The sequence below is a fragment of the Mangifera indica genome, chromosome 16, assembly GCF_011075055.1.
Source record: "Mangifera indica cultivar Alphonso chromosome 16, CATAS_Mindica_2.1, whole genome shotgun sequence".
In the NCBI taxonomy this organism is placed as follows: domain Eukaryota; kingdom Viridiplantae; phylum Streptophyta; class Magnoliopsida; order Sapindales; family Anacardiaceae; genus Mangifera; species Mangifera indica.
In genome coordinates this window covers 3,045,946-3,071,131 of record NC_058152.1, presented here as the reverse complement: position 1 = coordinate 3,071,131, position 25,186 = coordinate 3,045,946, and the positions used below count along the sequence as shown (strand labels likewise).

The 25,186-nt window shown below is 31.9% G+C and overlaps 3 protein-coding genes across 5 annotated transcripts; all 3 read left to right on the top strand.

Annotated features, from left to right (window-relative positions):
• The first annotated feature begins 9,328 nt into the window (after positions 1-9,328).
• LOC123198631 (probable LRR receptor-like serine/threonine-protein kinase At4g37250) lies at positions 9,329-12,317 on the top strand. 2 transcript variants are annotated; one of them, XM_044613359.1, is made up of 3 exons: positions 9,329-9,497; positions 9,616-11,291; positions 11,444-12,317. In XM_044613359.1, the coding sequence occupies exons 2-3, from the start codon at positions 9,635-9,637 to the stop codon at positions 12,154-12,156; spliced, it is 2,370 nt and encodes a 789-aa protein (XP_044469294.1). In that variant the 5' UTR covers positions 9,329-9,497; positions 9,616-9,634; the 3' UTR covers positions 12,157-12,317. The 2 variants fall into 2 exon arrangements, with proteins under 2 accessions (XP_044469294.1, XP_044469293.1); XM_044613358.1 differs by having other exon boundaries at positions 9,329-11,291.
• A 2,100-nt stretch (positions 12,318-14,417) lies between these two features.
• Positions 14,418-17,070, top strand: LOC123198882 (microtubule-associated protein RP/EB family member 1C-like). The gene is made up of 6 exons (XM_044613679.1): positions 14,418-14,603; positions 14,700-14,855; positions 15,179-15,285; positions 15,924-16,140; positions 16,230-16,343; positions 16,583-17,070. Exons 1-6 carry the CDS (start codon positions 14,496-14,498, stop codon positions 16,859-16,861), a joined length of 981 nt encoding a protein of 326 aa, XP_044469614.1. The 5' UTR covers positions 14,418-14,495; the 3' UTR covers positions 16,862-17,070.
• Positions 17,071-19,814: 2,744 nt separating this feature from the next.
• On the top strand, positions 19,815-22,586 carry LOC123198778 (ADP-ribosylation factor 1-like). Of its 2 annotated transcripts, XM_044613551.1 has the most exons (7): positions 19,815-19,934; positions 20,023-20,184; positions 21,035-21,105; positions 21,224-21,343; positions 21,429-21,547; positions 22,247-22,328; positions 22,405-22,586. In XM_044613551.1, the coding sequence occupies exons 2-7, from the start codon at positions 20,037-20,039 to the stop codon at positions 22,408-22,410; spliced, it is 546 nt and encodes a 181-aa protein (XP_044469486.1). In that variant the 5' UTR covers positions 19,815-19,934; positions 20,023-20,036; the 3' UTR covers positions 22,411-22,586. The 2 variants fall into 2 exon arrangements, with proteins under 2 accessions (XP_044469486.1, XP_044469485.1); XM_044613550.1 differs by lacking the exon at positions 19,815-19,934 and having other exon boundaries at positions 19,944-20,184.
• The last annotated feature ends 2,600 nt before the right edge of the window (positions 22,587-25,186 follow it).

The window sequence follows — 25,186 nt, the reverse complement described above, 5'->3', positions numbered from 1 at the left end:
ATTATTTTATCATTAATTTAAAATCACTCAATCATATAATAATACAAATAAGTGTGAACACATAATTTTACTGACGGTGAAATTATGGGCATACAGCAATACATGAGATAAAAGTAAATATGGTTATTAAGTACAAATCTAATGTCAATCTCCTTTTAATCATGTTTTTTTATAGGATACTAGAGAAGGATAATAGTTTTATTTACATAAACATATATATTTATATCATATCGAATTGAATTTAGAATAATGCTAGGTGTATATCCTATATTTACAATTTTGTACATAATTAATGTATATCAATCACTATATAATTATATATTATTTTATTTTTAATTTGAAACAATTTAATCGTATAATGATATATCATTAGTTGTACATAAAATTATACATATGAGTTGTGCGCATAACGTTACTCTTGAATTTATATATACATAGATAATATATATATATATTTTTACATATAATTTAGATATATATATAATATATCATCATATAATTATATATTATTTTATGTTTAATATAAAATTATATAATTATGTGGTAATATAAAAATTTTTATTTAAATCATATATTAAATATATATATATATATATATATATATATATATATATATATATAATTTTATTATCGTTGAATAAGCGTTTATGAGGGCGTTGCCATCCTCGGCCGATCAGAAAAAAGAAACTTAAGAAATTGAGCTCACTCTAAATTACAGGTCCATCTTAAAGGTTGGGCTTCTCAGCCCAATTGAACTATGTTTAAGGCTTTTGGTCCTATCATAGTAAGGGTTCTACACGTGCATAGATGAATGATGCTGTAAAACACACGTGACCCACTTCCTTCTCAACCAAGGAGTGCTAAAAATTATTCGGCAATCAAATTGGATTAATTTTTATGTCAAAAACTGAATAAAAATACCTTTTTTGAAAAATTCAGATTCAAATATTGGTTTAAGAATACAAAATAATCAATTAAAATTTGATTCTAAACCAATTAATAAAAAGTTCAATTTAATTAATTAATATTTTCAATTCATATCAAAATCAGTTAATTTAAAATCGGTTTCATTTTGGTTTATAATTTTCTCTAAATAAAAAATTTAATTCGGTTAACTTTTTTTTTTTGGTAATCAAGAATCTCACTCAAATTAGGCTATCCATTCTCAAGACTAACCAATTTTGAACATTTTTGTTCTTTTTTTTATAACGAGAAATCATATTGGGACTGGCACGGTATGTAATACGTGGAATTAAGTTCTGCCATGTTCAGGGTCCAAGATAATTCTTTACGTTGGAATATTAGATAGGTTTGCATTAACGGCATTCACATTACATCTCACCGTAGCCTCGCTTTATTCCTACTGGAATCAGATTTTATTCCTTACTAAAGTTTAATTAGATTTATTTCATCAGATTCTTCTGATAATTCTTTCCCCATGTTTCCTCATCCCAATTTATGGACACAACACAACTCAAGACAAAATCACAGAGGAAAAAAACCCAATAATGCTCCCATTCACAGGCCTGCATCAAGGAAGAAAACCAGTTAGCTGTGGAGAAATATTAAAACGGTGAAACGGTAATTTTTCACTCAAGTTTGAACGTATAAATAAATATACACTTACAAAGTTTTATAAATAAATATACACTTACAAAATATAATAATTTTATATGGATGAGTATTTGAGGTTTAAAACCCTGCAACATGTATTTGTCAATTTATCATAAGTTGGGTGGGAGATATTACTTCGGCCTATTAAAACAGTATGTCTTCTAATTCACGGGGCCAACTCCATTTATCGAAGCATTTAAGCAGTGGACTTGCAGATTTGGAAGTTGAAAAACCCTTATCTGCCTCCCTCTTTATTCTGATTTTTCCCCTCATGAAAGGTTGATTGATCAGTCAGCAAAGCACATCACGTGGTTTACAGCTGAGATTAGCTTTTTTGACGAAATTCAACTAACCTTTTGAAGCGAATGTGATTTGCATAAAGTAAGTTGCCCTTAATGGTGAAAAAGACCGAATGCCCCCAAAAATATTTATTATATTATGATATAATATATATAAAAAATAATATATATAAAAATATATATTGATTAATATAATATAATAAATATATCGTATAATACAATATGTCTTTTATAATATGATATATATTATTGATATAGAGTAATACATATTTTTTAAAAATAATAATAATATATATATATATGAGAAATTTTAATTTTTTAAGGGTGTTTATGATATTTTTCAAAATAATAACTTGTTAATTAAAATTTTGTTATTATTTTAGTTTCTAAAAGACATATCATGCAAAAGATACTATATATAATATATAAAATTAAAATTTTGATATATAATATGATACACAATTCAATAATCATACTCTCAAGAGGTAGCACAAATAAGAGGATTTAAATTTAAATATTGTAATATCTTAATATTAAATTTAGTGTAGTAGTTACAAAATCAATTACTGAACTCAGAATTTTGTTTATACGATATAATTAATTAAATCTAAAAAAAATAATCTAACTTGAAAGGGAGTAATCGTTAAAAAAAAAAAAAAAAAAAAGCCAAGTGCCCATCAAGCTTCAAGGAATGCCGGTAAGACCAAAATGCAGCTTTCTCTTTGCCCCACCCCTCCATTGAAGAATTTCATAATAATTAACACCACACATCCTTCATATCCTCGCTCATGTATACATCATTTTGCACGTTGTTTTGACAATATTGTCCAAAACCAAAAGTTGCCTAACAAAGTCAAACTCCCTTTATCTACATCGAGAAATAAATGTCGGAGTTATATCGAGTCAGATCATTTATTTAGAACAGAATTAATTATATTGAATAATATGTCTAATTTTGAGTTTAATAAACAATTCTATAATCATTAAATTTTTGATTGACCTAATTAATTAATTATAAAACTGATCATTAGATTGATCATTAGATTCGATAGTTGAGTGATTTGATATAACTGATTCCACCCTATAGAGACGATCTGACTCAAATGAGATTTTTCATTATCAAAAGAAAAAAAAATTCTGCTCAAATCATTTTATCTTTCACTTATTGAAAAAGTACACGAGAAGCAGCAATAGAATCACTCAATGATTTAGGTTTCTGTTTTTATAATAATAAAACAAGAGCTAGAATTTCTTGGCTTCAAACTTGAGGTGTTTGTAAAGCCAACGTGCAACATCAATGCTGAGTTTTGCGTGGACTTCCCAACCAACCTGTCGAAAACTTTTTACTCTCGATTCAACGCATCTGCAGAGGCATGCAAAACATAATTATTTGCAAGAAACAACTCAAACCCAAATTAACTAGGCTTAAAATATGATGATTAGCCACAGAGGGGTTCAATATTTAATCTTTTAATTTGTTAATCAGTTGAAGCTGATTAGCAGGTTAAATGTCTGATTAACTTGTTAATTTGTTTTAAGAAGATCATAATTGTTTGCATGTTATGTAACAGTAGGTGAGGTGTGATAGTTGTTTCCTTCGTTGAAAATATATATGAAAACAACAAAAAGGAAACAAGATGTGCGGGCATAGAGAGAAATACCAATTTGTATACATAACATTACTCTTCATTTTAGCTCAATCGGGCACGGACGTCAGTAGAAGACATGCAAGATAATAACATGCAAGAGATACAACACAATAGCAAAGATTCAAGACGGGAAATAAATCCAAAAAATTATCAGTCAAGAAGATTAGCTCGAGTTAGAAAACTACCAGTCTGATTCAAGGATTTCGTCACATTTTCCAAAGGATTCGACAAATCATGAGGAGAGTAATAATAGACAAATGGATTAGCCGAGATTTTTTATTTACATTCAAAAAAGCAAGCAAATAAGAAATATGCAATATATAGACAGGTGGAAAATGGGAATTTGGATAGATTCAGAGCCAGTCGTATTGGCATTTGTTTTGACATGAAGTGGTCGGTTTTTTGAAAAGCACGAGTCGGGGGTTTACGGGCGCAGTTTTTCGAATTCGCCAATCAAGTCATCCACTTGGATGCGTGAAGGGGTTAGATGGAGGGAATCCAAGCCAATTCGGAGTCGGTCATGCCCCTACCCCTAGGCTGCGTGCTATAACTTAGGAAATGGTTGATTTTTAGAAAAGCTCAAATCTATTAGTGATGTCATCTACCTAGATGCGTGAAGGGCGAATGGTGGGAATTTGAGCAGATTCGAAGCCAATTGTACCATCACTCGTTTTCATACATAATGATCGGTTTGTTGAGAAATGCGGGTTCAAGGGGGGTTCATGTTCGCCACTTTTATTTTCAGTTTTTCTAAGCTACTTTTTTTTCTTTGTGGCAGTTCGTAAGAAGTACAAAACTACTACGTTCAAGCTGTCGGAAGATCCTTATTTCAGTGCAACCTGATCTTAAAATATAATTACTTAAAAATTAGTGGGCTTCGTTGTTGCAGTGTGGCTATCAATATTGTCAATGAGCAAAAGGCCAGAGACTTTGGTGTTTCTGCCTTTTCTCTTTGGCCTTTCGATGACTATCAGTTCATGGTACAAAGAACTGTTGATTTTATAAGGAAGAGGAGAAGCATGATCCGCCCATTTGGGGGAGAAGGAAGAAAATAAAGCACATAAATTCAAGCAAGCCCTGCCAAATAATCTCTTCACTCTTGACTCTTTCACTCGGCATTTAACTATTTTAGCAGATTTAGAAGGTGATTTATGGCTAATAAAAAATAAAAGGATGTTTAGTGACTCTAATAAAAATCAGGCACTATATATGGTTATTGAAGCAATTAAACAAGATTTTAGAATCCAGAGCATAGACTTGTCAGATTTATTTTTGACCTTTCTAAAAGTTTCTGTAGAAGAACAGTGAATCAATTCCCATTTCCCACCTCTCAAGTTGCTGTTGCCCTCTTTTTGCATAAAGAAAAAGTTAGATGCTTTGGGGCATTATCTTCACTTTAAAAAGAGTGGTTTTAGGAGATAACAATTATAATTACAAGAGCCCCTAAGACGTAATTTGAGTAACAAATTGGTGATAGAGGAGATTTTATATATAAAAATATATAAGTTAAGAAGATCGCAATATATCATTATTTCCCATTTCCCACAAGACGACATGCATAAGTGAAAAAGAACAATGGATCAATTCCCATTTCCCGCCCTCCAAGTTGCTGTTGCCCTCTTTTTGCATAAAGAAAAAGTTAGATGCTTAAGGGCATTATTTTCACTTTAAAGACAAAAAGAGTGGTTTTAGGAGATGACAATTATAATCATAGGAGCATTTCCGAACGGTGGTTTAAGTGATCAAAAAATACGACTTTAAGATAAAGAGTTTGACTCAAATCTCTTTATAATATATCAAAATTATATTTTTAATTGATCTGATTTAGTAATTATAAAATTAATTATTAAATTTAAAATTTTTATTTATTTGATATAATTAATTTATTTTTGAATAAATGATCTGATTCAAATAAGATTTATCGTTCCTAAAAAGTAAAACTTTCATGATTAATTTTTAGTTAGAAATTAAAAATGCAGAGCGAATGATGTACCAAAACAGAGTGGCTGGTGGAACCAAGTGTACTAATCTTGGAATTATTAACACAATCAAGGGGGTTCACCTAATTTTTTATTGATTAACTACTTTATAATTAGATGGACAAAGCTGCCAAAATATTATTAAAAAATGAAAAAATAATCAAATGTGAGATGATGCAGCCATGTGTAGTCATCAACAAAATCCAAAAAATCCCAAGTGTCACTGGACTCAATTTCAAACATAGCAGTCAATAAAGCGACTGATTTGTACTAAAATGTCGGATCGCAATTGTCCACCGAGGAGGTCCGCCCGGGCCTATTTTTTGTCCACCGTCAAATTGGACAGCTTGGTGCACTTGAATCATGCAGAACTAGATACTTCATTAGTATTTTTTGGCAGCTTTTCCCCTTTTTTTTTTTTTAACTGAGAGACGTCATTCAAGTTAGATGATTCTTTTGAATAAAACGATTACGTTTAAATAAGTAATATTTTAGATTTAGTGTTTGATTAAAAATTTAATTTTAAAATATTATCGATAAAAATTTAAATATATATTTTTTTTTTGCACGAAACTTTATCCATTACCACTCGAGTTACTTTTAGAAATCCTAAAACAATTTTTCCAACTGGCTGCACTGAAAACGTTTTATGCGTTTGTTTGGCTTGCTCGGATTTTGTGGGACTTGGGTTGTGATGTGAAAAAGCTACTGGGATCGATGATGTTTGGTTTGAAATCTTGATAACGAAAATTTGCGTATAAAAACTATTTACCTGAAAATCCACCAATTTAATTATTTATAAATTACATTTTCCCGCTCAAAATCCAACATAATTAATAGTTTCTCATTCAAAACTAAATTTCGTTAACAAAACAATCATATTAAAAAGTAAAATTATTATTTTATTTTTTAAAATTAATATATAGTCCAAAATTAACAAAAAAATTAAAAATAATATTTAAAATATTCAAATTATATAAGAAATATCTTATTTTATTTCACTTTCATCATCACATTTTCTTAATCTCTTTTTATCGGTGTCTTTGTCGTATAATTAAATATTATCAGATAAACTATTGAAAATTTGAAAAGAAAGTTTGGGGCTTTTTGGAAATGTTTGAAATATCAATTTATCCCCTTATAGTTTCAAAAATGACAATTACATTTTAAAGAATTGAACAAAATATAACAAAATTTTTTAAGAATTAAATTGTAATGTTTAAAATATTTACGTATGATAGAAAATTGTTATTCTCTATTTTCAAAATTAATAAATAATAAAATTACTCTTATATCATTAGTTTTTTTTAACAAATTTGAGTTTTGATGAAAAATTTTAATTTATACCAACTAAGGGTGGAAAAATGCTATTAACTCTATATTTATATATCAACAAAACCATTTTGAGAAAAGTCTTCCATCAAAAAGCAGTAGAAATATTAACATATACATATAGATATTGTACAATGAAAGCTTTGTTTGGAGCCAATTCGATAGAAAGTGTGACAAATCTGGACAAATTGGCCGAGTTGTCTTCATCATAGATTCGTTGTCAATAGAGGCTTTTTTGCCTGTCATCAAACATCATCGACAATGGAAGAGAGAAAATGGAGGAGCTAATAGTTATCGCCAAAGAGAAGAGAACTTTGAGGATTTGGGAGGAGAAAAAGTTACTTTTTAAAGCTAAAGCTGAGATGAAATATTAGTTTTCAAAACCTAAAGAGGAAAACGAAATAAAATTATATTTTTTTAATATTACTGGTAAAATAATAATTTTATCTTTAACTTTAACTGAAAATTTTAATAGAAATTAGCTTATAGATAGATGTTTAAGTTTTTGAAACCTCATAGGGTGTGTATTGGGTATAAACTAAACCTTGGGAGGGAATAAGTCTTTTGGCCTTTAAATATTTCTGTTTACTCCACATCATTAAACTAGGACACCAATAATGCAGATTTAAGAGTGGCATGCTCCTTGCTGGGCCATTAATCTCTTCGAATTTCCAAACATCCAAAGGGTGACTTAAAAGAGAGCGAAATGCCAAAAGGGTACCAGCTATAACATAGTCAAATTTCCAAGGGTTGGCAAATCGTAGAAAGAAAATTGTTCACCTCTATTTTTCAACAATGATTCAGTGATGAGATAATATTTCAACCGGTTGGGACCCTCACAATAATGCTACAAACAACCGGATAATCATATATGTATTTTTAGAGTAATTTCTGTTACGACCCAAGGTTTGGCTTTAAAACCCTTTTTCACCCTTAATAGGTATAAACTATACTTTTTCACCCAAAATTAAGCATAAATAATCCTTTCCTACCCAAAATTAAGCCATGTTAATATAATAACAATATTAGAAAGTAAAATTATCATCTTATCCCTACTTTTTTATTTTTCAAAATTAACATATGCCCTAAATAAACAAAAATTAAAAATAATATTTTAAATATTAAAATTATATAAGGAACCTCTTATTTCTATTTTCTTTAATCCTCACCTTTTTTTTATATAAATAGGAGTGTCTTTGTTGTAAAATCATATATAAAGTAGTAAACTAAATTTTTTAAAAATTTTAGGGGTTTAAAAAGTTTAGGGGTTTTAAAAAAATTTTGAAATATCAGTCTACCTTAATCTTTTTAAAAATGATAATTATACCCAAAAATAAAATATAATATAACAAATTATAAATGTTAATATTATATTATAACTATTAGAATTATATAATATTTTAAAATATATGAGTGTTTAAAAAAATTATAGAGATTAATATTTGACTTTTTAAACCTTTTTAAAGTTAAATTTTAATTTAAAATATTTGGGTTTCATAAAAATTGTTATTTTTTAATTTTTTTTAAAATTAATTTATAATAAATTACTATTTTATTTTTATATTATTAATTTTTTAAACTGAATTTAATTTTGAGTGAAAAAATTATATGCGTTTTCAGTCGAACCTTGGATGGGAAAATGCGATTTACGCTCTCTCTTTCTCTCTCTCTCTCTCTCTCTCTCTCTCTATATATATATATATATATATATATTAATGAGAGAACCTCGCGTTGAATTTTATTCCTCCGTACCTCTTTCATTTATCATCCTAAGGTACTAAAATTTTGCCAAAAAACACTTGAAATTTTTTGTTAGCATTACCAAAATATGGGTGGGATTGGATTAAAAAATGGTGTTAGTATCAAAATGTGAAAATTGGAACCATTATCTTTTGATTTTAGAAAGGCCAAAAGACTTATTCTCAATCGAGATTCATTAATTTTCAAAAATTCAAATATTAATCTTTTGTAAAGAATAAAAAAATTAAAAATTTATTATATTTCTCTCTTTAATTTAAAATTTTAATAATTTTTCTATTTAAAGTTTAAAAAATAATTATTATTTTTTTTAAATTTTGAAACTATCATAAACTTTACCACCTTCGATTGTATCATTTCTTTCTCTCGCCTTTTCTCTCCCTACCATCCCTTTGTCTTCGTTGGAGACAAATTTTTTCAAAGTCTTTTGGCCTTTTAGGAATTAGTCTACCTTTGTTGATTCCCAGTGGAGACTGATACAATTAATCCATTAATATATTTATTATTAAATATTTATCTCGATCTTTACAAAGTCTACCCGTTGGCTAGACCGGTAAACACTCCCAAACCACTAACCATAAGAAATAAAACTGCTTAAATCTACATTACCGAAACAAAGAGATGGTGAAAAAATATAATAATCATAATGCAGAAAATTAATAAACAAACAATGGCTTATAAAAGTCAATCTGAGAGATGACTGCAACTTTCCAACTCCATGTAGGTGTCTTGTAGCAAAGATGCTACTCGCAGCAAATTTCCTTGATTCATAAAGTAACATTTAATCATTTTCTTTAAGAGAGTTTAATTTATAAATTGCTGCAGACCTGCCACAGGGGATTTTGGTACCAGCAAGTTCTGATTTGGTGAGCTGTGTGTTTGCGTTTCTCTGCACTTCACTTACTTTTTATTTAACAACTTCCTTTCACATGGAATCTCAGCAATCATAAATCTCACCTCGTATCTCTCTCTGTTTTTTCTCAGGAGAGATGTGTTTTCGGTCATGAGCTCTTCAAGTGTTGGTTTCAGTTTCAATTTGTGGAGATTTCTTTTTGTTCTTGTGGCTTCATTTTCTGTTGTTGATGAAGCTTTTGGGCTAAACCCAGATGGGGTTCTCTTGATTTCTTTTAAGTACTCTGTTCTCAGTGACCCTCTTAATGTTCTGGAGAACTGGAGCTTCAACGATGAAACTCCATGTTCCTGGAATGGAGTTTCATGTGCATCTCCTCGAAGAGAAAACTCTTATTACTCTCGTGTGACAAGCTTGTCTCTTCCCAATTCGCAGCTTCATGGTTACATTCCGAATGATTTGGGCTTGATAGAATTCCTGGAAAATCTTGATCTTTCGAACAATTCTTTAAATGGGTCTCTTCCTTGCACCCTTTTCAATGCCACCCACCTTCGTTTTCTTGATTTGTCGAGTAATTTGATCTCTGGTGAATTGCTGGAATCAATGGGGCGGTTGCAAAATCTTCAGTTTCTTAATCTCTCTCATAATTTCTTGAAGGGGAAGCTACCAGCGATTCTTACTACTCTGCAAAATCTAACTTTTGTTTCTTTAAGGAATAATTATTTCTCTGATAGTCTTCCTGGTGGATTCAACTCTGTTCAAGTTCTAGATCTGTCTTCAAATCTATTCAATGGATCTTTGCCTCCTGATTTCGGAGGCAACAATCTTCGTTATATGAACCTCTCTTACAACAACTTTTCCGGAGAAATCCCACCAGAATTCTCACAGAAAATTCCGGGAAATGCAACAATTGACCTCTCATTCAACAATCTCACAGGAGAAATCCCAGAAACCACTGTTTTCATGAGCCAAAACAGAAGTTCATTTTCTGGAAACTCCAATCTGTGTGGTGAATTATCTAAAAATCCGTGTCCAATTTCTTCTTCAGAGTCTTCTTTTTCAAATGTCTCTGCGCCAACTTCTCCTCCTGCAATTGCAGCAATTCCCAAAACCCTAGACTCAAACCACGGCTCCGCCTCCGCCGGGCCTGGCCAAGGCTCGGCGGGGCTCAGGCCAGGAACCATAATAGGAATTGTCTTTGGAGATGTTGCGGGGATTATAATCCTGGCTATGGCGTTCTTTTATGTCTACCGGCTGATAAAAAGGAAGACTGTTGAGTCTACACTGAATAAAGAAGCAACTGCAGCAAAGGATACATTGTCACTGTCTTCATCTTTATCCTCAGAGCCAAAAGTTTACTCAAGATGGTCATGTTTACGCAACAGACGAAATGATGAGGAGGAAGATTCAGAAACCTCTGAAACAGAGGAAAACCAAAGTGGTCGAAAAAGTCTGGACAATCAACGGCAGCAGTTGCATGATCAAAACAAGAAAGGGACACTGGTGACCTTGGATGGAGACAAGGAACTAGAGCTGGAGGCTTTACTCAAAGCTTCAGCTTATATACTCGGGGCTTCTGGTTCCAGTATATTGTACAAAGCAGTTCTTGAAGACGGAACAACATTTGCAGTTCGCAGAATTGGTGAGAGCTGTGTCGACCGATTCAGGGATTTCGAAACCCAGGTCCGAGTCATATCCAAACTGGTGCACCCCAACCTGGTTCGCATCCGTGGATTCTACTGGGGTGTTGATGAGAAGCTTATAATTTATGATTTTGTCCCAAACGGCAGCCTGGCCAATGCTCGTTATAGTAAGTCTCTGTTTTTATGCCCCTAATTATGTATTTTAAGTATGTACATATAATATGGCTTTTGAAAATAACTTGACTTTTTTTCCGCTCTTTGCCATACATGCTACGCCTCCTAATTAGATGATGCTGATTTTGGACTTTGAATTTTTCAGGAAAAGTTGGCTCATCTCCTTGTCATCTACCATGGGAGGCTCGGCTGAAGATAGCCAAAGGAGTAGCCCGAGGGCTGGCCTTCCTCCATGAAAAGAAGCATGTGCACGGAAATTTAAAGCCCGGCAACATTCTCTTGGGTGGCGATATGGAGCCCAAAATAGGCGATTTCGGGCTGGAAAAGCTTGTAACAGGTGACACAAGTTACAAAGCCGGAGGATCAGCCCGAAATTTTGGTAGCAAGAGGTCTTCGGCTTCACGTGATAGTTTCCAAGATTTTGGGCTAGGTCCCAGCCCGAGCCCAAGTCCGAGTTCATTAGGAGGCATATCGCCTTATCATGCACCAGAGTCGTTGAGGAGCCTGAAGCCTAATCCTAAGTGGGATGTCTACTCATTCGGGGTCATATTGCTCGAGCTACTAACTGGAAAGGTTATAATGGTAGATGAGTTAGGACAAGGAAACGGGCTTGTGGTGGAAGACAAGAATCGAGCTTTGCGGGTGGCAGACATGGCGATACGGGCTGATTTAGAGGGCAAAGAGGAGGCCTTGTTGTCTTGCTTCAAGCTAGGATTCAATTGCACATCTCCTATCCCCCAAAAGAGACCATCCATGAAAGAAGCACTTCAAGTTCTTGACAAATTCCCATCTTCATCTTCACTTCGTCACAATATTATGGTAACTAATGAAATAAGCATAAATTTGAACCCTTTGTAGAGAATTATGTATGTATGATTGACTGATAGATCTTTGTTTGCTCAAGGTTTGGATTGTAACTGGGTAGAGTTTGTTGTTTAACACTAATTTCCTTCTTTGTATTTTGGACTTAGCTCATGTCATTTTCAATTACAAAAGATTAGGAAATTTGCAGCTGGTATGATTTGTTGTTTTTAAGATCAATTTTCTTAATCATCATTATTGCTTGCCTTATATACAAAGCGTTTCACATAGACAAAACAAAACCTACTTAAGTTGTGTGTTTGAACAACACAAATATTAAGTAGAGCATTAAGTTCAAATGCGCACTAAATATACCTTTGTTTCTTGGGTCTATTTTTAGTTAGGGTTGGTTCGAATCAAATTGAATTTAAGTTTACTAAAACTCAAGTTTAAAAAAGTTAATCTCAAACTCGACTCGTTTAAGAGAGTCAATATCCAGTTCCCATCAAGCCAAGTTTTAAGCTTGATTTGACACTATAGTTAAACAAAAAATATTAAAATAACATCATTTTGATATATATTGATTAAAATAACATTATTTTAATTAATTTATATTAATTTTTTTAGGCTCACGAACTTAACAAACCAAACACTTATTAAGTTTGAATTAAAAAATATTTAACTCTTAAATTTGAATTTATTTTACACTTATTCAAATTAAACTTATTTTTAAATTTAAACAAGTTTGACTCAAAACCTGGCCTATTTCCCAGCATTGTGAATGCTATTTTCATGTTTATATATTTATAAATAAAGCAAGAAAAATGTCATTAAAAAGATGTTTATCAATTTATTTTCATTGAAAAGATTAATATTTAACCATTAAATTTATATACTACAAAGTGTTCATTCCTTCATTAGTAAGCAAACACAAGACAATATTTTATTTATTATTCTGTAAATCCAGTCACATCAAATTTATCTCTACTACTACTACTTGAAAAGCAATTGATAGGCTGTGACTTTATTGTCTTGTTGTGTTTCCATTTTGTCGATATGCCTGTCTTGGATCATTGTCCGATTCTTGCAGATTGGGGTTGGTCCTATTTTATGAAAAGAATAAGTTAAAAGGAAATAAATAATAAAAAGGGCATAAGATGTAGTATTTATAATAAGTAACTATCATTGTCCACCATATGAACTATAACCATGACATTTCATTTGTTCTAATGATTGAACTCCCATAAGCTTTTGTTAATAAATGGTGGTCCAAATAAGTTGAAGTCTTTCTCATGGGGCAGTTAGGGCTCTCATACCCTAGCAAAATTTGTTTTGGGATCTAATGTAGTAGAATTTAATTAGTGATTTTTAAATAAGAGAAAAAATAAATAATTATATAACGCAATCACAAGCTATCCTCTTAATTTATACAAATAAGTTAGTAAAATTTGTTTGTATACATAATTTTATTCAATTTGTGTATCACTCATCGTATGATTTGATGGACTCATTAGATTAAAAAAAACCTTCATCACAGTTATAAGAGAAAGATTGATAAAGGATTAAAAATTGTGAGGTTGTCATGTTTGAGTTTGGTGTATGTTATTTATAAGCTATAGAGCAAGAGTATGGGAGGGGGAAGATGGGGATGCCCCTTATGATTATATTATGAGATCATGTAATTTATGTTGTTTTTGTAGTAAGATAATTTTATACACATTTGCATGTATGAATGTTCAGTACTTGGTTTTACGAGGTTATTATACACTTTTTGTACGATTCAATAAAATTATTTTTACATGTTCATGTAATGTTGTTAAATAATTTCAGAAACATTGATTGTTGGGTTTAGCATGGGTTCGAGAAAAATTCAAGTTGACACATCTCTTTTGATGTATATTCTCTTAGAAAGAATATTTGTTCAAAGATAGGTATTACATAGTGATTGTGTTATAAAACATTATTAATTATGTCTTTTCTTTTATAATAAAATTATATGTACCTATTTTGAGTATACAAATAAATATATATTTATATATGTCATCATGTGATTAGGTGTTTCTGTATTTTTAATTTAAAATTATTCAATCAGATAACATATATAAATATAAATTTATTTGTGTACTTGTAATTCTTTCAAACAATAGGAAGAGAAACAGAGCAGGATATTGGGCCGTTCTGGGTTGGGCTTGTGACAGCCCACACTCATAAGAGGAGCGTTGATCGCACAACGTTTGAACCGTTTTGTCAGACAATTAATTTTGAATTGAAAAAGTCCCGCCCTTCACTCAGTTTAAATTCCCCCTTTGAGTCTCTTTCTAGAACAAAAGAGCCGTTAGGGAGAGAGAAAATACACAGACCATTTTCACACACAGGAGGGAGAAGCACCACAAACAATGGCGACAAATATTGGCATGATGGATTCGGCTTACTTTGTCGGTAGATCGGAGATTCTCGCTTGGATTAACTCCACTCTTCAACTCAACCTCTCTAAAGTCGAAGAGGTTTTTCTTTTATCTTCAATTTCTAACCCTAATTTCTTTGCTATTATTTTCGGTTATTGAGAAAAGTTTGTTTGGATCTTTGAATTGAAACTTTAGGCATGTTCCGGTGCGGTTCATTGCCAACTCATGGATGCCGTTCATCCAGGGATGGTCCCGATGCACAAAGTCAACTTTGATGCCAAGAACGAGTACGAGATGATTCAAAACTACAAGGTCCTTCAAGACGTCTTCAACAAGCTTAAGATCACCAAGGTTTAGTTTAACTCATATTCTTGTTGTTAATTTCTTTTTCTTTTTTCTTTTTTCTTTTTTAAATACTTATGTAATTTTGCACCTTAAATTTTTGTTGGATTATAATTACAGATATTAATTATGGGAGTAAATGACTATGATGATCAATTGTTGCATGTTTGATATGATTATTGGATTATAAATAATCTTAATCCAATTGCAATTGTTTGGCGAATAATATGAAAAATTGATTATTTGTATTAAAATATTTAATATGCCAAACACGTGCACTTAATCTTCGAATTATTTGTTAAATTTTATAATTTTGCTGCCTGTGAATTTAGCATATTGAGGTGAGCAAACTGGTTAAAGGAAGGCCGCTTGATAACTTGGAGTTCATGCAGTGGATGAAGAGGTACTGCGACTCTGTTAATGGAGGCCTCATGCACAGGTAAATTCCTTTCTATCCCTATGACGAGATTTATTTCAATTTAAATCTTGTTTCTCTTTAACATCATGATCTAAAATTGAAAAAGGATGTAAGTTTGACTAATTCTGGCACCGGAAGGCATGTGAATATTATTTCTCGTGAGATTTTGATTTGGAACCTTTTTAATGTCATCATAGTGCAAATTTAAAGATTGATTCCATAATTTTGATAAAATTTTCGTTGAGCACTTAATAGGTATTGACAGAAAATCATGTCTTCATGCATTGTACCTTTAACGTTAATTTTCATAACCAATTCATATCTATTAGAATTTGAATTGGTGTTATTGTGTTCTGCAATTAAATATAAAGTGGAAAATTATTTTCCAGTCAGTGGATCTGTTAAAAATTCTAAAAGAAACATGTTTTTGGTTCTCAATTTGAACTTGCTTTTAGAGTTTTGTCAATTGTGGCATCAACTAGTTAGTTTTGTTCATATTGTTGTTGGAATGAAGCAGTATAAATGTAATTGTACTGATTACTTTTTTCCTTATTCCTGTATTTATTAATAGACCAAAGTTCTAGGATCCTTGTAAATGAATCTTGTCTTTTTGATAATTGGGCAATGTACAAGTGAAGTGTTTTTCAAAATGTTGTTAGCTATAATCCATTGGAAAGGAGAGAAGCCAGCAAAGGAGGGAAGGAAGCGAGCAAGAAATCTGCAGCATCACAATCTACAAACAAAGGTTCGACAGCGACTCCAAGAGCTCAGTCCTCACAAAATTCTCGAAGGAATGATACGTCTTCCGGAAACCCAACAACTCAAGCAATTAAGGCTTCAAAGCCTTCTGTTGCAGTGCCAGCATATGATGAACAGGTAGATATGACATATTAATTTAAGAAGCAGAACAGATGGATTTTTTCGTTTAACAATATTAAGAGTCTAATGCCACTTCGCATATGCAGATCACAGAGTTGAAGTTGTCAGTGGATAGCCTTGAAAAAGAGAGGGACTTCTACTTTGCAAAGCTGAGAGATATCGAAATTTTGTGCCAGAGTCCTGAGTTTGAACACTCGCCTGTAACGTTTTCCTGGCTATATTTTTGTGGTTGGAAAGTCAGAAATATTTAAATAATAAAATTATATGTACATATTTTTTAGTACACAGACGATGTGTCATCATATGATTAAATAATTTTGAAATAAAAATGAAGTAATACTCATCTATATATCCAATTATGTACTAAAAAATATGTGTACATCGTATATTTAAATTACTGCTACATGATATGCTAATTACCAATTGCTTGTGTTTACAGATTGTAGCAGCTATTAAAAGGATTCTGTATGCCACAGATGATGATGCATCGGTGGTGGCAGAAGCTCAAGCCATGTTGTCTCAGCAACAGAAGGAAGCAGAGCCATTGAGTCCGATTGCGGAGGTATCAGAAGAGAAAGCAAGTTCAGATACTCAAAAGAGGAAAAACATTGTGAATGTTGATGTTGATGCTGCTGGCATCTCAACCTTGTCTCCAAGGCAACGGCTTTCTGATGTTTCCGATGTTCATTGCAGTGGGTCACCTCTTATGACCTACTGATGAACTCAAATCCTAGGGATTAAAAATGCAGGTTTGCCAACAATTACATCTATTAGAGAGTATGCTTCTTATACAACAATGCGACAACCTTTCACTAAAATTCTGTATGTGCTTCTGATTTTCAGTTATTTTGTTTGATTTGTAAAATCTTTAGAGAACTTCTCTAATTCTCCTTAAGAGTAAGGTGCTGATTTTCAGTTTCTGGTCCATTTTTTTATGCTCTATCTCACATTGGTTTAAAAAAAAAAAAAATTTGGTCATTTAATAATATTTGTTACCAGAAAGGATTTGAACTTTTCCTTTCATACTTGAAATCTCTCTCTCTTGCCATTTTAGTTACTCTTCCGATAATAGCCTATTTGGTGAAGTGAAATCCATACGAAAATAAATACATCGGGAGTTGTGGGAATCTATAAATGGATTTTGTCGGTTGTAAGGTGGAGGTGCTAGAGTTATCAATTAGATAATTTAGGGTTATAAGATATCAGCATAATTTTAATCTGGATTGAATTTAAGATTGAAGGTCTTTGATCCAAAATTTAAATTGGCAGGATATATAGAGGATCCTTTGACACGAAATGTCAGGATTGAAAAGCTAAGCAACAGCCACAGACTCTCATTGAGCAGTAAAATAACAGAAGATTCATCTAACTGATTTATCATGTAACCTTCAACATGAATTAAAAAACTAGGAGAGTAACAAGTATCTCCCTTTCATATGTTGGAGAGTCTCAACACCAGTGGTGGAGTCTTGGCGGACGCCATCGCCGCAGCTGACTGTCCAAGATAAATGATATTTAAAGTTGACGTGACAAAATAAATGCAATTAAAAAAATTGTTAAAAAGTTAGCCAATGAGGTTGTGACACGTCACACATGGAAGGGCAGGGGTTGGATTCCGAAAAATCAATGACTGCAGCAATAAGGCCAAAGGACTACTTCCCACTTAAGTTTTGATTTGTTTTCAAAATAACATTTATGAGATTTAAAAAACTCAAAGTTTCATTCATAGGTTAATTAGAGTTAAAATTTTATGTTAAAAGCAGGAGTAAAATCATTATTTAACTTATAATATTTAAAAAATATAAAATTTATTATATTTTTTTCTTAAGTTTTAAAAATTAACAATTTCACTTTTTTTAAAAATTTTTTAACTTTCAAAAGTCATATTCTCCCCCTCCAACTTTAGTTTTTTTTCTTCTCCCCCTTGACCTCTGTCTCCTGCGTCAATAACCTTCCTTCTTCATCCTAAGCTAGTGGCCAATGCAAGGAAAACAATCTAGAGCAGATTTCTTCATCGGAGATGAAAAGATTAAGCGACAAAGAGATATAGATCTCTTGGACGATGAGATGAAGAGATCTCCGATGATGAGATTCAAGATCTCTTTGTCTCCAGCAAAAAGATTCCAGATTTCTTTGTCTTCAACAAAAAGATTTGTTTCAAATCGTTTCCCTTGCACGACTACTAATTTAGGGTGAAGATGAGAGGTCATTGACATCGAAGATAGTGCCAGAAGGGGTGCAGAAAAAATTTGGAGAGGGGGCTGGAAATATGACTTTTCAAAGTTAGAAAACTTTAAGTAAGGGTGAAGTTGTTAGTTTTTCAAACTTAGAGAAAAAAAATTTATGTATATTTAATATTATTAGTAAAATGATGATTTTACCCCTGACTCTAATAAAAAAATTTAATGGCAGTTGACCCATAGGTAGAACTTTGGGTTTTTTAAACCTCGTGGATGTGAGTTTGGAAAAGTATCAAAACTTGGGTGAGAAATAGTCCTTTGGCCCAGCGATAACTTCACACTAAGTAGGTATTTTCTATTTAGTGACCTGCAACTCATAAAGATCCCATTTGAGGTAATGGTGTTTTGGCAAGTGATGAGCAATTAGGTAAATATAATATTGTTAATGAATGCAAGATTTCCTCATATTAAAATTTTAATTGTAGCATAATTTTTAGATAGTCCTAATTCAATTGAATTTGAGCATATTTTCTCTCATAAAGATCATGTGTAAATGAAATAGAAGGGGAAAGAGAGGAGGAAGCACATACGTGACATTACAAAATTGTATTGGATCATCATTTCTTTGTAATATACTCATATCAGTAACAACTACCAACACCTTGAACATATGTATTTCGATTATTGGGTCGAACCACATTAAAAATCCTGTGTTTTATTTATTTTTTTGCTTCTTTTTATCTACATTAATATATACTATAGTAGATATACCCAATCTTTTCATATTTTAACTGTTATTATTGTAATATGACTCTTGCAAGATATAGAATTGCCTACATTAACAACGAGAAATTGCATCAACATGTATCTAGACAGTTCATTTGTTTTATGTTTTGTGGCAGGGTAAATTATCATGTTAATTCCTAATTGGACAGCAAGATCTTCTTCAAATTGCCAGGAAAAAAAAAAGAAATTGCGACTTTTCTCACTTGTATTAAACGTTAGGAACATTTTAAGTCATATTTTGTTTGTAGGCATACGGGAAATGCTTTAGAAGTTCTAGATACCTGGTAAAATTTACGGTCATACTTTAAAATGTAACGGGTGATAGAGCTGTAAGATTCTTTAGAGGAGATTGGAATTGCAATAATCCTATAGTTAGTGAAATTTTGAATTACCCAATTTGAAGTTTATCTATCTGACAAAGTCAGGTAAGGTTCTTTGGTCATTAAAAAAGATTTTTTTTTTTTTGTTGGTTAATATTCTTCTTTTTTGTTCACTACGGCGCTGTCAAATCTTAAACCCAAATCCTTTCATTTAAGATTCCACATGTTTTAGCATTCGAACACTTGGCACAAGTGGAACTCAGTTTCGTATCGTATAGCACAATTGGAATTTTCTTTCTGGCTCAACTTGGTAGCAAGAATCGAGAATCCGGTGGGTTAAAGCTTAGAAAATTACCACCACCGAAAGTACGAGAACAAATGTTGTCAACTTTATTCTTCAGCAAACCTCATCCGAATCCTATTCTCCCACCTTTTTTTGCCTTAATAAGATGATATAATATGAAGAGAATGTAGGTTTATTTGCTTCCCTTCTTTGGTCTCCAAGGTCTGTTAAATTAACCCAGTTTCTTCATTTATAAAAAGAAACAAAAATTGCTTTGTAGTTTGGTACTGATACAGTATTGTGGGTGAAGGGTTTACAGGAAGAATGGGGTTGGCAATTTCAAGACTGGTGAGATCTCTATTTGCCAGGAAAGAAATGAGGATTCTGATGGTGGGTCTTGATGCTGCTGGAAAAACAACCATTCTTTACAAGCTTAAACTTGGAGAAATTGTTACTACCATTCCCACCATTGGTATTTTTGTCCTCTAAATGTTTGCTTTTATCTATTCCATTCATATATCTCCTTTTTTTTTTGTTTTTAATGCAATCTCAAACCTTAAAACTCAACTTGTGCATTGATGAAATGTTTTACTTTTTTTAAAATTATTTTGCTAAAAGTATAGTGTAAAATTATTAATATAGGGGTTAATTAGAATGAATTCTCCAAGGATAATTAGACTTCTACATTGGAACCCAGCAATCACGTTTCTTGTTATTACTTTTAATACAAACATGAAATTTTTTGAGGAATTACGTTACTCTTTCAAGTCGTATGTAGAAATAATGATGAGTTAGATAAGAGTTGAATAACTTAATCCTTATTCTCGTTCTCACAGGAGAAACCTTTTTTCCATCCCCATTCAAGGATGACAAGGAATCTCGTCTTTTCCTCGCGGAAAAATTTTTCTTTCGTTCTCCTCCCATCTTGATAGGAAGAATTTTTCATACTTTTTCTTTACACTCCTACTAGAAAAATAATGAAATATTTATTAAGTATTTTTACATATTCGTAATAATTGAAAATTTTTAAAAGTAATTTATAAGTAAAAATTTAAAGAATATGTCGAGGAGGGGATGAACCAAGGAGAATGAATTATGGATATAAGTATTCCTATTCCTAATTATAGGAATTTTAGTCATTTTTTCCTTTCCCCCAAAGGAAAGGACATGCTAAAGACCCAATTTTGTAGGTTAAATTGTCATCTCTAGTGGCATGTTAGGTTTTGTGTTGTAAGTATAAACATATTAAAATGGATAAAATAAGTCTTGTATTTTTATTAGGTTATGATTCGCACTTATTTCGGACTTTGTCCTGTAACCAGGATTCAATGTGGAAACTGTTGAATACAAAAATGTTAGCTTCACAGTGTGGGATGTTGGAGGACAGGACAAGGTACAATACACCATATATCTGTATTAATTGTGATTTATTTGTATTTATATAATTTATTTGTACATATAATCTTAATCTTAACAAGAATATTTTGTTTTAATAATGATGGAGCAAGCAGATAAGACCACTGTGGAGGCACTATTTTCAGAACACACAGGGCCTCATATTTGTGGTGGACAGTAACGACAGAGAAAGAATTACAGAGGCCAAAGATGAACTCCATCGGATGCTCAGTGAGGTCAGTTTTCTTTATTTCTCAGGGTACAAAAATAGGAATCATTTGTCTGATAAACTTATGAAAAATTTTTCCTCCAATGTTACAGGATGAACTTCGTGATGCCACACTGCTTGTATTTGCCAACAAGCAAGACCTCCCAAATGCCCTCACTGTCTCTGAAATCACTGATAAACTTGGCCTGCACTCGCTTCGCCAGCGTCGTTGGTAAGATTAATTGCATCACTCTCCTTCATAATAAAACTTATAAAGGAAATTGCAGTATAACATTATTTTGTTGTTTAGATAAATAGGGACCAAAATACACTGTCCAAAATTTCATTATCACAACCTGGGAAGCACAGAAACATGGTGCGTTTCTGAGTTTTTGAAACTTTTCTGTTTCTAAAACACTACGAAACTAGCAGAAACATTTTGGGGCCATTTCATAACTATAGAAAAATTTTTAAACTCGTTTAAGGGAAAAAAAATGTTTTCATGCAACACTTTTCTTCACAATTTTGAACCCCAACTTTGATTTCGTCTCCTTTTCTTTCGGTCAAATTAAAATTCATTTCCTTTCCATTTCTAGCTTCTCTAACCGTTGATGAATGCTTAAAAAATCGACTTCATCAAATTTGATATATATTGTTTATTTAATTAAGCGCACACTTTATTATAACTAAAAAATTCTTTTTTTTTCTATTTCTTAAAAGAAAGATAGATTGTTTTTCTTAATAAAATTTGGTATTTATAAAAAAAAAAAAATCTCTTATATCTTTCATATTTATACTTTTTTTCATGATTTTGCTTCTTATATTTTTTAGGAATAAGTTTCTGCATTTCTACGTTTCTGCTTCTATGCTATCTAGATAAAAACTTGTGACTTTGCTCTGATTATTGGCATTTGAAAATTGAGCTGTGCAGGTATATTCAGGCAACTTGTGCCACATCTGGGCAAGGACTTTATGAAGGTCTTGATTGGCTGTCTAGCAATATCTCTACCAAGGCAAGTATTTTAAGCCAGGAGAATCGAAAACTGAATTCTTCAAATATTTTCTAAGTGTCTTTGCATTTACTTGCAGGCCTAATTTGCAATAGCAGCAACAAAGGCTAAGGTTTTCATCCTCAGATCATCAGATGAAAAAGCTTGATAATTACATGACATGTGAAGAGCCTTTATATGTCATTAAAATCTGTAAATCTTTTGAGATATTTAGTAGCATATGTATTATTATAATAATATGAAAGAATGACTTTGTGGGGATATGAATAACTTATTTATATATTTATTGATGAAAACTGCTTATTTCAAAAGTGTATTTATGTCATTAACGCCATTTGGATTGAAAGGAAATAGAGAAGAGGAAATAAGCATGATAGAGATGCATATCATGCTATGGAATCGATCATTGGATCTAAGGTTTTACCTATTTGATATGATTGATTTGACTTTGAAGGGGTAGTTCGATTCAGGTGAGATTCTTTGTTATAAAAAAAAAATGCATATGATTTCTCCAAATCAAAGGAATTTTTAAAAAGCCAAAAGACTTATTTCCACCCAAAGTTTAGTATATTTCCAAACTCTCCCTCGCAAAATTTCAAAAACCTAAAATTTTATTCTTTTATTAAAATTTTCTATTAAGGTTAAAAATAAAATTATCATTTAACAATAAAATTTTATCTTATTATCCTCTCTTTAATTTAAAAAACTAAAAATTTTCTCCAATCAAAAGTTTAAAAAAGTTTACTTTTTCCCCTAAGGGTTTTTTCTTCTTTCTTTGACGATCAGAATCTGTTCCCACTGTTGGCCGACTTTTCCACTATCTTCTTCTCATGCGGTTAACCTTTCCACCATCTCATTTTTGTAAGACGAAGATAACCAATCTTTGTTTGACGATGAGATGAAGCGATTCGTCTTTATTCTGCTGAAGATCAACATCTCCAAAATTGTTTGATGCAGATTTTCGGTCAGATAAAGATGACGAAACCTTGGGTGGGTTGGGCCCTTATAAAAAGGACATAATTATTTTCCATCTCCTCTGTGGCAGCACCACCAAAGTAGCTCTTCTAAATAATCAATTAAATTAGCTGAAGGCTTTCTTCACTATAATTTGATCATTGACTACTGTAATGACAAGTCTTCTCTTGTCGTCAGTTCAGGAGTTATGGTAGTGGGGAATTTATATTTCTGAAGATTTATTGCACAAGTTAATCATCACCAAGAATTTGGCTGTAATAAATATGTGAGTATAAGATTAACCCATGTAATAGCAGAGGAATTTTTAATGAATGAAGTTTGAATTTACTTTCTGAAGAGATGAAACCTGTCATATTATAAAAATATTAACTATATATTACAGAATCAAACATTATTATCAAAATCTAGCATTAGAAGGACTTTAATATAAAGAAAGAAAAAAACAGGCATATGTGAAAAGTGCAGTCTTCATTTGCAATGATAATTTCAAATAGAGCATTCAATAATGGATGTAACATGTGCATTTCCAGATCAATGAATGAACTGCATTATTACTAAAGTCCAACATCCTTATTATATTGAATTCTCAATCTGGGTCTGATTAATCTCTACTGTGACGATGATTTGAAACTTACTTATGACCTCAAAGTTAGGTAGGTCTCTGTATCTTCATTCCTAGCTTCTGGTTTTCAGCTTCACATGTTCAATGCCCTGCCATCAATTTTTTTTTTTGTAAAGAGAAAACCTTATTTGAGTCGGACTGTGTCTTTAGAGTCAACCACACCAAGTAGTTGAAAATTTAGGTTTAATGACTAATCCTACAACTATTGTATTAGGTAAATTAGAAGTTTAGTTTTGACATTTTGCCAAAGGTCCCGCCATCAATTTCAATTTGAAGATTATGGGGCACAGATACCTTCAATAACAGGTTGGACATTTCCCGAACACAATTTGCAGAGATTTGTCATCTTGTCCGAAGAGAAAATTTATTAAGTTGGTAGCAATATTAATGAAATAGATAGCAGAAGCTTCTTTTGCTGGGCTGTCATCCATTTTATAGTATCACAGGTAATTTTTGCCACAGTATCCCGCTTGCATGAAAGAACAAAGGACAACTGGTGCTGTGAAGATATTGAATTTCTAGTCTTTTGTGTTACCAATGCAAAGACTCTACAGACTTTGAAGCCAAAACTACAATTAGCCCACTAGAAGGGATGAAAATTGAATCAGATTTTATTGGGTAAATTTCTTGAATTGCAAAGATTTGAGGAAACTGGAATAACTAAAAGTGTCTAAAATTTCTCTTTCTGATACACAATCAGAGCAGTTCTATTTAAGCAACAGTATGAGAGAAAAGAACAAGAGAGTACTCAAGTTTTGACAATTTTCTGTTCTATCACATGTTCACTACTTACTCTTTTGTTCATATTATCAAACTCTGACCTATTCTGCATGCAATTTCCAAACTTAGCTTTCTTGTTTCCCCTTCACTTGAGGCCTCTTCTTCTTCAGGCATGTGAGGACAGAAATTATACAAGAAGGACAAACATCTCCCTCTTTTCATGTCTTGTTGAATTGTTACATTGTTCAATAGTTAAATCAATGGATTTTACCAATGATTAGAAGAAGCCCTTTTCGGAGGGTACTGGATTTATTTACCTGGAACATCCCATGGAAATGTAAGTTTTGAAAGCTGAAATCATTACTCTGGTTTTACGGACTTATATTTTCCCAAATCCCATTAGAGAAAATTTTCATACTTTCAGAAAGTAATACTGCAAATATTCAGATGAAGTTGGATTTAAATTTAACATGCTATCTGAAATCCTAAATCCCCAGTTAAAAGACTCATAATTGCACATGGGGAAGTGCAGAAAGGGGGTATG

What these genes read in the sequence shown, in the direction of transcription:
- LOC123198882 (XM_044613679.1), top strand. Translation starts at nt 14,496, where the DNA reads ATGGCGACAAATATTGGCATGATGGATTCGGCTTACTTTGTCGGTAGA. An exon ending in ACCTCTCTAAAGTCGAAGAG is followed by an intron (nt 14,604 to 14,699) that starts GTTTTTCTTTTA and finishes TTGAAACTTTAG; the next exon opens with GCATGTTCCGGTGCGGTTCA. An exon ending in CTGAGTTTGAACACTCGCCT is followed by an intron (nt 16,344 to 16,582) that starts GTAACGTTTTCC and finishes TTGTGTTTACAG; the next exon opens with ATTGTAGCAGCTATTAAAAG.
- LOC123198778 (XM_044613551.1), top strand. Translation starts at nt 20,037, where the DNA reads ATGGGGTTGGCAATTTCAAGACTGGTGAGATCTCTATTTGCCAGGAAA. An exon ending in TACTACCATTCCCACCATTG is followed by an intron (nt 20,185 to 21,034) that starts GTATTTTTGTCC and finishes TCCTGTAACCAG; the next exon opens with GATTCAATGTGGAAACTGTT. An exon ending in ATGTTGGAGGACAGGACAAG is followed by an intron (nt 21,106 to 21,223) that starts GTACAATACACC and finishes TGGAGCAAGCAG; the next exon opens with ATAAGACCACTGTGGAGGCA.
- LOC123198631 (XM_044613359.1), top strand. Translation starts at nt 9,635, where the DNA reads ATGAGCTCTTCAAGTGTTGGTTTCAGTTTCAATTTGTGGAGATTTCTT. An exon ending in CCTGGCCAATGCTCGTTATA is followed by an intron (nt 11,292 to 11,443) that starts GTAAGTCTCTGT and finishes TGAATTTTTCAG; the next exon opens with GAAAAGTTGGCTCATCTCCT.